Source organism: Mustela nigripes, chromosome 10 (genome assembly GCF_022355385.1).
Source record: "Mustela nigripes isolate SB6536 chromosome 10, MUSNIG.SB6536, whole genome shotgun sequence".
Taxonomy (NCBI): Eukaryota; Metazoa; Chordata; class Mammalia; order Carnivora; family Mustelidae; genus Mustela; species Mustela nigripes.
The window spans coordinates 40,498,720-40,511,081 of NC_081566.1; the positions used below are offsets into that span (position 1 = coordinate 40,498,720).

Sequence of the window (12,362 nt, forward strand, 5' to 3'; positions counted from 1 at the left end):
GAACACAGACTGTCACCCCTACCCAGCCCTTCCCGGGCCAACACACAGCCATTCTCTTCCCTAAGCCACAGTGGCTTCACTTTGACTGTGATCTCCAGGACTTTTGTTTATATCCCAAGACTTTCACAAAACAATACAAGTTTCACAAAACAGCACTTGCCCTCACACAGTGACGTACTTCCTTGCTAATTAAGATCCACGGAAGCTGGTTGTATAAACCATTAATGGACTGTGACCCTCCATTTGAACAAGGGTGCAGTTTGTTTTTCCTGCTGTTTGGGAAGCTTTCAAGATGATACAGATCAAGCAGTGAGTTTTCTCTACACATACCCATCTAATCTTGAATTTGGGGCACTGCCCCTTCCCCTGCCCCACCTCATGTCTTCTGTAAGCGCTCCAGAATGTTATCCACATCACATACAAAATTGGTCATCATCTCTTCCCTCATTTTTGTTTTTCATTGTTTATCATTCACTTGTCTGCAACCCTCTATTCGTTTTCTTCCTACCCCTGACCATGGCACTTCAACCCCAGGGATGATTCTGTGCCTCCTCTTTTTAGCACCTTATCCCAAATGGGTGCCCAGTATAAGACCAGGATCTAACATCGCCTTACAGTCTCCCAAGGCCTGACTGAGAGCAGTGGCCGAAGACATGCTTCAAGGGGCAGAAGTAACAGGAAAGTCAAGCAGGTGGTGTCTCAAACAGGGAGAATGCATGTCTAGTCACCGGGGACCATCACCCATCAGGCCAGGGGGTGCAGAAAGCTGCAATTTTTCAAGAGAAGCCAAAAGTCTAGGTTTTTATACAAGCTCCCCTTGTGTTAAAATATTCAATCTTCAAACAGATTTTTTAAAAAACAGTGTGTGGGCCAGGGGCACCTGGGTGGCTCAGTAGGTTAAAGCCTCTGCCTTTAGCTGAGGTCATGATCCCAGGGGTCCTAGGATCAAGCCCCACATTGGGCTCTCTGCTCAGCTGGGAGCCTGCTTCCTCCTCTCTCTCCCTGCCTCTCTGCCTACTTGTGATGTCTGTCTGTCAAATAAATAAATAAAATCTTTGAAAAAATTTTTAAAAAATAAAAAACAGTGTGTGGGCCAATCAAATGGGCTTGTGTGATTGCTGTGAGCTGTGTGGGGCCCCCTGTCCTGGAGAGGCCAGGGGGATGATGAACTTCAGACCTTCTGAAAGAACAATGGTTGCCAGGGGGATCACTCACTGAGGCACCCAGAGAGAAATGCTGGAATGGGGGTGGGCTCCTGCCCCATCCCTACCCCGTGGGACAGGCTCACGTGCCCAGGCTTAAAGGAGAACTCTGATTTTCAGCCAAGTCCGGAACCCACACCCAGGACATACCGTGGCAGCAGGCCTGGTGTCAGAGTTGGTCTCCTCATAAATGCAATGCTAATGAGGGACCTGGGGGGTGTCGGTGCTTTTCAGTATTTACTCCCCCACCTCCCTCTATCTTCTGTCTCCTCTAAAGCCCTCAGAGAAGTGGAAATCAAATGACAAGACACGGAAGCATCCTCAAAGTGTCGTGCATCAGTGTAAGAATCTCAAAGGAAAATTGGGGTGAAGGTTTAGGAATTAAAGTAAGATGCTCTCCCAAGGGTGAGGGAAAAGAAGACCATGCTGAGATGCCTGGTGGGGCTCAGTCAGTTAAGCATCCAACTCTTGATTTTGGCTCTGCTCATGATCTTGGTCGTGAGATCGAGCCCCATGTCAGGCTCGGCACTGGGCATGGAGCCTGCTTAGGATTCTCTCTCTCTCTCTGCCCTTTCCCCACTCTGTAAATACGTAAACATATAATGACTGTGCTGTCATGGGTGAAAATGATAGTTGTTCAATTTACTGAATGCTAGCTGTGCTAGGCATTTTTGTGTGAATGGTCTCTTAAAATCCTCATACAAACTCTTAAGAATAGACATCATCTTCATTTTCTGGATGAGGAACTGGGGTTCAGAGAGGCTGAGTCATTTAGCTACAGACACACAGCCAATAAGTTTAGCAGAACCCAGATTCTGCCTAGGCTGAGTCCAGCATCTGCTCTATCCATTGGCCACACATTGCCTTTCTCTGGCATACTGCACAGTCCCAGCACCTAGCACAGTGCCTGTTGAAGACATATATGATCATTCACCATTATCACATAATGCCTGATAATTAATGAGATGATAACTAGCTGCAGAGCATGTTCTCTGGGCCAACTAGCAAGCAAAGAACTGTGGACATAGCATTGAATAAAACAAAGTCCTACCCTTCAAGAGATTATGCTCTAGTCCAGTGGATAGAGACAGGCAATAAACACATACGGTTTCTGGTAGAAACCGATGCTAAAGAAAAGAAAATACGTGACAGAGTGATAGGAGGCTGGTGAGTGAGTGGCTACTTTAGGCACAGTGACCTGAGGCAGGAAGAAAAACATCTGGGCTCAAATTTTGAATGTTGGGAAGAAGATGGCTCTTGGAAAGTCTACGGAGAATAGCTCCAAGAAGAAGAGTACCATACACAGAGACAAAAAGCTTAGACTATCCAAGGGATGATGCCCCTTCCCCAGAAAAAAACAGTGGGTAGAGGGAGATGGAGTCAAAGAGGCATGCAGAGGGCTGGATCAGGCAGGATCTTGTAGGCCATGGTCTGGAGTTTGGATTTTGGAGTTTGGATCTCATCTTTCAATGGTAAGCCTTTGGAGAATGTAGTCCAGGAAGGGATAGCATTTGATTTACAATTTTAAAAGGTCTTTCTGGGAGCACTTGGGAGAATGGTTTCTTAAAATCCTCATACAAACTCTTAAGAATAGACATCATCTTTATGTGTTATGTGTTATGAGTTATGTGTCCAACTCTTGATTTTGGCTCAGGCCATGATCTCAGGATGGTAGGATAGAGCCCTAAGTCAGGCTCTTGGCTCAGCGGGGACTCTGCTTGGGATTCTCTCTCCCTCTTCCTCTGCCCTCCTACCCACCCACCACACTGTCTCTAAAATAAATAAATCTTTTTAAAACAAACAAATAAATAAAAGATCTCTCTGCCACATGGAGAGTAGATTGCAGGAGAATGGGGATGGAGTGAGAAATCAATTAGAAGGCGGTTCCAATAGTCCAGGCAGGCGATGACGGTGGACCAGACTCACGTTGTAGCAGTAGAGATGGGTGAGAAAAGCTCATGCTGGGGATACGTTTTGAAGGAAAAGGTAACAGGGCTAATTCAACTGAATGTAGACTGTTAGAGAGAGCTATCAAGGATGACTTGTACATTCTTCCCCTGAGTGAATGGGCAAAGGGTAGTACTGTTTACTGAGATGCAGAAAACTTGGGGAGGAAGACACTGGGGAGGTTTGTCGAATCCGTGTTTCTATTTTGGTTCTGTTAAAGCTCAGATACCTCTTGTTCACCCGGATGGAGGTGTACAATAGTCAGGTAATCTGGAGCTCAGGATAAGGGGTCAGGGTTGCAGGTAAGATCAGCTCTGGGTTATCTGTGTGTGTGTGTATATATATGTATATATCCACAGGCTTATATCTATATAAGCCTGTAGATATAATGTATACACATCTATAAATATGCATACATATACTGTATATACATATATAGTTACACACACATATATAATATTTTGTACTTAAAGCCATGGGACTGGATAAGATCAGCAGGGAGAGCATGTAGGAAGAAGAGAGTCAAGGACAGAGCCCTGGAACACTCCTACAGTGACAGTTTGGGAAGAAAATGAGCCAGGAAAGAAACAGAACAATCAGTGTGGCAAGAATGATGTCAGGGAAGAAAGTATTTCAAGGAGGAGGCAGTAGTCAACCACGTGAAAAGTTGCGGAGGGGTTGAGTAAGAGGAGAGGAAAAAGTGACATGAAGTGGGACGACATAACAGAGGCAAGGCTTTCGAGGAGTTTTGCTGTGTTATGGTAGCAGAGGAATGGGCAGGATTCAGAGAGACCATGAATTTTGAGAGGGGTTTTGCTTTTTGCCTCCGTTCCCACCTGGATATAGTAGAGCTCCTTGTCAAGATGACAGGAATGGCAGAGCAGAGAGAAAGAGAGTAACACAGAAGAGAAAGGGTTCGTTGCAGGGGTGAAGCATCTGAGACGGTGAGAAGGGGGTGGAAGTCAGGGCACAACCACTAGAAGGGGTGAGTACGGCATTGAGGTTCAGGGAAGTAGAGGGCACCGTGGTGGGAATGTTTGGTAGTTCTTGGCATCTCATTGTTAAAAGATGCTGGTGCTGGTCTTTGGAATGCATCATACCAGCTACCAGTTCTGAAATGTACACCTGTGCCCTGGTGAGTCCTGTGCCTGCTCTGATGGTGGGGCTGTAGGTGAAGGGGACACAAGAGTAACATCACAGAGGGGGCTTAGCTCAAAGCTAGAAGACTTGCTTTGCTGGCCTCACCCTCTCTTGTCATTGTGCCTGCAGTGACTGGTCCTCTGCAGCCCAGCTCTCTTTTCCTCTCTCTCTCCTGCCTCTTCCAGAAGTCTGTTGAACTCAGAGGGCTACAGGAGAGTGGTCCTCTGGCTGCGATTGGTAGGTGACCCAGGAGGAGCCGAGGAGAACGGGCTATGGCTATGGCTATGAACTCCTTCAGCGGTCATTGTAAAGCCTTTTAATCCGATATATATCTTTGTATTTATGTTCTGGAGGAAAGAAGCTGATCTCTTTGACATCAAGTGGTTTGTATGTGAATCACCTAACTGACTTGAAGTCCTGGCTTAAGGCAACTAGGTAAGAAAAGTTTACTCTGGGATGCCTGGGTGGCTCAGTCTGTTAGGCTTTTGCCTTGGGCTCAGTCATGATCCTACGGTCCTGGGATTGAGCCCCGTGTCAGCATCCTTGCTCAGCAGGAAGCCTGCTTTTCCCTCTGCTACTCCCCGTGTTTGTGCTCTCTCTCTCTCTCTCTCTGTCAAATAAATAAATAGGAAAGTTTACTCTGTGAAGCCTTCCTACCATGTATAGGTTTTCTCTTTACAATTCTTATCAAAAAGCTAAAATTTTAAGGGAGCGTGTTAAGCTCTGCGGAAATACTGCACTGGCAGGGATCCAGAAAACAGGGAGATTCGAGAATATTACAGCCTCAGGAACACAGAAATTACCCACTACCATTTCTTTTCTTTTGTGTGTTGAACATAGAGGGAAAGAATCAAGAGCAGGTGACAAGGCATATTAAAGCCTTTCCTCTGATCATTTAGAAACAATCAGGGAAACACATTCTCATGGGAGAAAAGACACTGAAACAGAGGGAAAAAGCTGTAGACAAGTGCTTTTGAGGTTGAATTAGCTTGAAGTCCAAAGCCTAACGTTTACAAAAGGATTTTTTTTTCACTCTAACAGAATCACGTTCTGATCAAGGTATGTGAGTAAGATTAAAGATTGGAATAAGTTAAGGAATATCCTTTATTAAAAAGGAAGAAAGGCACCAAATTGTCTAGAACTTAGCAGTACTTCAAGTTCAGCTATTGTAATAAACTTGCTGTTTTTTAAGATAGCAAGGGTGGGTGGTGGCATCTGTTTTCCAAGATAAAACAGCCTTATCATTGAAGCCCCAGCTGACCCTTATCATTTCGAGAAGAGAAAACTTTGGGAACGTTGAATCTCCAAACAAACCTATGATGAGAAGGCAGCGGAAGTCCCAGGACAGGTGACATTCCTTTCGGTCAGGGAATAAGGCTATTGTTCCCAGCTCAGATAAAAAGTAGGCTTTGGTAATAAGTTAACAATGAGGAGGAGGAAGAATAGAATATGGGGAAGCGTGTGGGGGAAAGCTTCCAGGGGACGAAGAAGTTCTAAGCATGGACAGACGGAGAGAGTGCCCAGCTGCTGTCTGTGTTGACTTTTTGCTATAGGAACCACACCCTACAGCCCCCATGCGGTGTTCCATCAGGTGCAGCTTCATAACCTCCGTGAGCATCGGATTCCTGTGGCTCTTCATCACTTTGAAAGTCCCGGAGGAAATTGAACATGATCAGAACGAGATGACTATCAAAGGCCAGGTAGCAATCCTTGCTTCTCCGTATGGGAATCGAGGGTGTAGGGTGGGAATGGTGTGGACAGGTGGTTCCTCAGAACACCTGTGCCTTTTCACCTAAGAGCAAGATGCTCCAAAGGGAGTTGGAATATGAACCTGAACCCATGGTCCATAAGGAAGCTGCCTGCCCACCCCCAGTATTTGTTAAGGTAAGAAAGAGAGCAAATAGAGCTGGAGCCCTCAACACTTTGGCTAGTGGTCAGACATCCTGAGAATGTGCTGGGCCCACTCTAGGGACAGTGATCCATTCCCTCTCTTATGAGAAGCCTCTAGGGGCTAAACCCTATTCTTTTTATGAAAGGAGGTACATGTTTTGCCTTTTGTGAATGCTCTAGGAGGACAGTTATGACAAAAGGAAAGACCCGAGACCACTAGAAGACTGGCAGAATCTTACTTTCAAATACTTTAAAACGGTTCAGCAGAGAAGAAAAAGTGAGTTCTAAGGAGGAGAATGGGGGATCCTAGTGGAAGTAAAGACATCAAGAGAAGTATGGTAGCTAGGAAGGAAAGAAGGGAGAGGAGAAAAGGCAGGACGGTACCGAGGAATAGTTGAATCTGGCACACAATTCCCTCTCTACCATGACATTTGCATATCAGGAATGAGGAGAAGGAGGGAAAAGATAATTGTTACAGGAAGGCAGAGTCACTGCATTAGAGAACATCTAGGTTAGAAGAGCCGTTAGAGTCAGAGTCCAAACCCCTCTGTTTCGTGGATCAGGACTAAGCTCAGGAGTAAAGGGCCTTGCCCAAGGTCACACAATCAGGACGCCTAACTTATGAAGAAGTACTTTTCCTCTCACCTAAAGGTGAGCTTTAGGAAGATGAACTAGATAAAACAAAAAGAATGATAATAACTATAATATCTATTGAGCGTGTAAACCATGTGCTACAAAATTCTGGCTCAAAAAAAAAATTCTGGCTCAAAGAAGACTCAAAGGGACCCCTAAAGTAGCATCACCTAGTTTAGTGCTTTTCAAACTTTAACGTGCATGTTAGGTTCTTGGTGATACAGTCAAAATGCAAATTCTGCTTATCTAGGAACACAGATTCTGCATTTCTAATAAGCTTCCAGATGAGACTGATGTTACTGGACTAAGGCCCACATTCTGAGTAGCAATGATCTAAGCATCCTCTCTACCAAAAGAGAGAATAGAGTGGAAATAGGAGAGAGAAGAAAGAAATAGAGAAGGTCCCAAAGAGCATCCCAACCCTGAGCCTTCTGACCACCTTTATCATCAACCCAATGGACCCTGACAGTTGCCCCTATTTTGCCTCTCCTCAGCATGGCTGACAGTGGGGATTTCCTCAGTGCCACAACCACATCAAAGGAGCCTCTTGCACACTTTGGTCTCTCTGTTCCGTGCTTCCTCTAAGGGCGAGAAGAAACGTCTCACGGTGCTGGTCCACCTGGCACATTCTGACCTCACCCAGCTCAGAGAAACCATTCTTCGTATTTCAACCCTCTTCAGCCCACAGATCTTGGCAGGGCAGCTGCTACTGATCCACGCTCCGCCTGATGTCTACCCGTCCGTGGATGACATGAGGAAGGAGGCCCGTCATGGGGAATTCTACTCTAGGCAGAATATAGATCACGCCTTCCTCATGAGCTTTGCCACAAGTCTCTCTGAATACTTCCTGTTACTGGAGGACAATGTCTTTTCTGCCCCCAACTTTATCACCCACATTGATTGGAAGGTGAACACCATGAGGTCTGACCCATGGGTGCTCCTGGAGTTCTCGAATCTGGGCTTCCTTGGCAAACTCTTTCACAGCAAGGACCTCCCACTCCTGGCCCATTTCCTCCTCCTCTTCTATAAGGAACTGCCCCTTGACAGGCTGATCCCCCACTTCCGTACCCTCCTAGCTCAGAAAAACCCAATCATCTGCAGACCTTTCCTTTTCTACCCCAGGTTCTTCTTCCACATCTCTAATGACACCCAGAAGGCCAGGCCAGCTCCGAAAAAGGACCCCTACATTCCTGACAACCCACCTGGAGCCATTTTCACAGATATGAAGGTTTTTGATGTTCATTTCCCCTGGGAAGCCTACACTCTGGATGAATCATTCTTCTGGACCCACAATGTTAGTGCAGGGAACCACCTGACAATCATTTTGAACCATCCGGCGAACTTGAGCAAAGTGCAAGTGTTAACAGGCACCATCGTGGATGGAAAGTACGCCCTGGAGAAGGGGCAAGTGGAGCTGGGCTACGACCCCGAGGGAATGCCCCAGTACTGTACCAGCTTCGCCTTGCTGGGCCATCTCTTCGAAGGGCAGATGAATCAGGAGATATTTCTGAAAAGTATGGGGCACGATGTGAGCTGCGTAAGGCTGGTGGTGAAGGCTAATCAGGTTGGCAGTCTTATAATCAGGCATATTTATCTCTGGAAGCAAAATGCCAAAGATATGGAAGGAGTTCAGAGTTGGAGGTAAATCAATAAGGGTGTAAAAGAAATTAAAGTCTTGAAGCCATTCCATTCTAAGCCTATCTGACTGACATAGGGGAGATGCCAGGGAATGAGGGGCAGAGAGAGAAGGCTCTATGGTTCTTTTGGTGCCGCCATGATGTTAAGAGACCAGTTCATTATTTTCTTCTACCCAGACAAGTGATTCTTATAGGACATCTTTTTCTGGGAGCAGATACAGCTTACCCCACCTTGGTGAAGGCCTCAGTCACCCCCACAATGTTTAGATTTGGGGGGATGCTGTTTTTGTTTGTGTGTGTGCATATACACAATTATATGTTGACACGCAGAGGTGGGGGAGTGTAAATGTGGCAGTAGGAGGGTAAATGGGGAAATCCTGGGGTGTCCCTAAAATTGACATAAGAAGCCAAGAAAGTGGCTCTCATTAGAAGTCAAATTCTCTGAAATCCAGGAAAGTGGCAGATGGACTGATAGCAATAAAACTAAGCCCATAACTCTACCCCTTTAAGCCGTTTCATAGTGCCCATCTAGTTTCATCCTTTCCTCACAAACTTGGCCATAAACAGTTTGCAACTAAAACTTCACTTTCTCATCAACAATTCACTCCTTAACCCTCACCCCCTACTGGCTTCTACATCCACAATGCTATGGAAACTCTTCCCTATTTGTAATGACAAAAATAGTAAAAACCCCGGTGACATTTTTTCAGAGCTCATTCCCCTAAACTCTCCACAGCAATACACAATACTAACTAGTGTTCCTTCTTGAAACAACCTTCTTCCTTGACTTCTGGGATGCATCCATTCCTCAGACACTTACTGAGCGGCTACTATGTGCCAGGCACACAAAAATGCCCCTGTTGGGGTTAAGTACATGGTGTTTTGGAAGCACAGAACTACTCTTCCTAAAACATTCTTGGGGTCTTAGGAAAGGCTTCTTGGAAAATAAAGTATCCAAGCCTGGACCTGACAGATAATTAGAGAAGATATCCAGGTAAAGTGGGAAGAAGGTCAGAGAGATTTTTCAGTAAAAGAATCAGCATGCTAAGAAGTAGGCCAGAGGTAAGAAAGGCTCATTTGGGAAAATACAAATCATTTAGTCGGACAGGAGATGGAGAAGGGATAGGGCAGAAGATGAAGCCACAGGACTGAGAGAGGACCAGTTTGAGAAAGACTACAGACAATTCAATGGACGAAAGAATTGTCTTTTCAACAAATGGTGTTGGAACAACTGAATATCCACATGCAAAAGAATGAAGCTAGACCCCTACCTCACATCATATAAAAAAAAATTGACCCAAGATGGATCATAGATCTAAATGTAAGGGCAAAAACTATAACATTTTTAGAGGAAAATATAAGGTGTAAATCTCGATGACCTTGGATTAGGCAACAGCATGTTAGGATATGACACCAAAAGCATCAGCAATCAAAGAATAGGTAAGTTGGGCTTCATCAAAATAAAGACTTTTGTGTTTCACAGGACACTATCAGGACAGTGAAACACCACCACACAGGATGGGAAAAAATTTGCAAATCATATATCTAATAAGAGACTGGTATTCAGATTATTATAAAGAACTCTTACACTCAATATAAAAATATAACCCATTAAAGATGGTCAAAGGATTTGAATAGAGATTTCTCCAAAGAAGATGTAGAAATGGCCCATAAGCACATGAGAAGATGCTCGTCGTTGGTCACCAGGGAACCGCAAATCAAAACCACCATGAGATACCACTTCACACCCACTAGGAAGGCTCTGATTAAAAAACATGGAAAAATAAGTGTTGGTGAGGATTTAGAGAAATTGGGACCCACATCCTTGCTGGTGGGGTTGTGAAACAGTACAGCCACCTTGGGAAAGTATTTAGCAGTTCCTCAAAATGTTCAAGAGATTACTGTGTGATCCAGCAATTTCACTCCTAGGTGAAACTGAAATTTACATCTCTCTCTATAAAAAAAAAAAGTGAATTATGGTATGTGAATTGAATCTCAATAAAGCAATTGTTTAAAAAAAAAAAAAAAGCTATAGAAGCACAGGAAGGGGTTTCGACTACCCTGATGGCAACAGGGGACTGACAGAACAGTTTTAAGCAGGAGAGCAAAGGGATCTGTGCTGTGCTTTGGAAAGATCACTACTGCTGTGCCAACAACTCTGAAGGGGGTCCAGATGGAGAATCCAATTAGAATTAAACAAGGAAATACAGACAGGTGTCTATCTCAGCACCTGGCATGAAATAGACACTTAATAAATGACATTGCCCACTTTCCTTTCTTTTCTCCCCTCTTCCCTTCTCTTTCCCACCTTTCTTCCACAAATCCTATACCAAATCTATATTTCCACCTGCCTCTCTGAATGGTGACCCCTGCCATTGACACTGTTTCCTCCACCCATCCCTAAACATGGGAATGTTCCAATGTTCGTCATTGTAATATTCCAATATTCATCATCTATATCTTCTTTCTCATCTCTATCTTCTTTCTCCGATTTCTCGATCACGCTCAGAGGCACCTGAAGGAGTTTCCAGGTGTTACCTAAGTCAGCAGCATCCTCTGAGGTCTCCAATCTGAGCCTCCGTGTCTTCTCTCTGGCTCTTACAGGTACCCTACACTTGGTTCTTCCACTGTCATCGTGAGCTCAGCATGCTTGAAACCAAATTCTTTAGCTTGCTCCAAAAGCCAGGACACCCTTCCAGATGTTTCTATTTCTGGCCATGGTTATCTTACATACCTAAACTCAAAATCTTAAAACAGTGTTTTAAAAGAGTGGTATGGGGGGGATGCCTGGGTGGCTCAGTTGGTTAAGCGGCTGCCTTTGGCTCAGGTCATGATCCCAGCGTCCTGGGATCGAGTCCCACATAAGGCTCCTTGCTTGGCAGGGAGCCTGCTTCTCCCTCTGCCTCTGCCTGCCACTCTGTCTGCCTGTGCTTGCTCTTGCTTCTCTCTTTATGACAAATAAATAAAAAATAAAATCTTAAAAAAAAAAAAAAAGAGTTGTATGGGGTACCTGGGTGGCTCATTGGGTTAAGCCTCTGCCTTCGGTTCAGGGTCATGATCTCAGGGTCCTGGGATCCAGCCCCACATCGGGCTCTCTGCTCAGTGGAGAGCCTGCTTCCCCCTCCCCCTCTGCCTGCTTCTCTGCCTACTTGTGATCCCTCTCTCTCTGTGTCAAATAAATAAATGAAACTTAAAAAAAAAATAAAAGAGTGGTCTATGAACCACTTGCAACAGAATTACCTAGAATTGCTTGTCTAAAATGCTTTTACCAAATCTTGCTCATTCTCCATCCGAAGTGCTTCAACCTCTATGATTTTCTATTTTCATATCCTCCCCAGTGTAGACCTATTACTTCGGTTCACGTTAAAACTTTTCCACGGAGTGACCTCTTTCGAGCCAAGGAGCGTTCTGTGTCAGGCCCTGGGCCCCAGGGTAAGAGGCCTCTTGGCTGTGGACTCCGGCTTAAAGAGCTCTTGGTCTAGTGTGAGGGACAACTAAAATACAGAACTCAAGGGGGCACAGTGGAGGGAGGGAGTGACTGTGCCTGGAGCCATTAGGGACAGTTTCACAAAGGAGGTGACGGTCAAACGGGTGAGGTACTTCTCAGGCAGGGGAGTGGGGGGAAGAGTATTCTAGGTGCCAAGTGTAAGTGAATAAGTCAAGCAAGAGGAAGAGCAGGACTTTATCAGGGCACCTTCTCCTTGGACAGTGCCTGGGCCTTATTCACGTGTCCCTGGGACCCTGAGGTAACACCAGTGGGTGAAGCAAAGCCTGGTGTAAGAACCCAGTAGCGGGGCACCTGGGTCACTCAGTGGGTTAAAGCCTCTGCTTTTGGCTCAGGTCATGATCTCATGGTCCTGGGATGGAGCCCCGCATCAGGCTCTCTGCTCAGCAGGGAGCCTGCTTCCCCCTC

The 12,362-nt window shown here is 45.4% G+C and overlaps 1 protein-coding gene across 1 annotated transcript; it reads left to right on the forward strand.

The window, feature by feature from the left end:
• The first annotated feature begins 7,516 nt into the window (after positions 1-7,516).
• LOC132025994 (alpha-1,3-mannosyl-glycoprotein 4-beta-N-acetylglucosaminyltransferase-like protein MGAT4E) lies at positions 7,517-8,372 on the forward strand. The gene is given in 2 exon segments (XM_059413950.1): positions 7,517-8,188; positions 8,191-8,372. Coding segments are annotated over 2 exon segments (807 nt in total). The 5' UTR covers positions 7,517-7,563.
• The last annotated feature ends 3,990 nt before the right edge of the window (positions 8,373-12,362 follow it).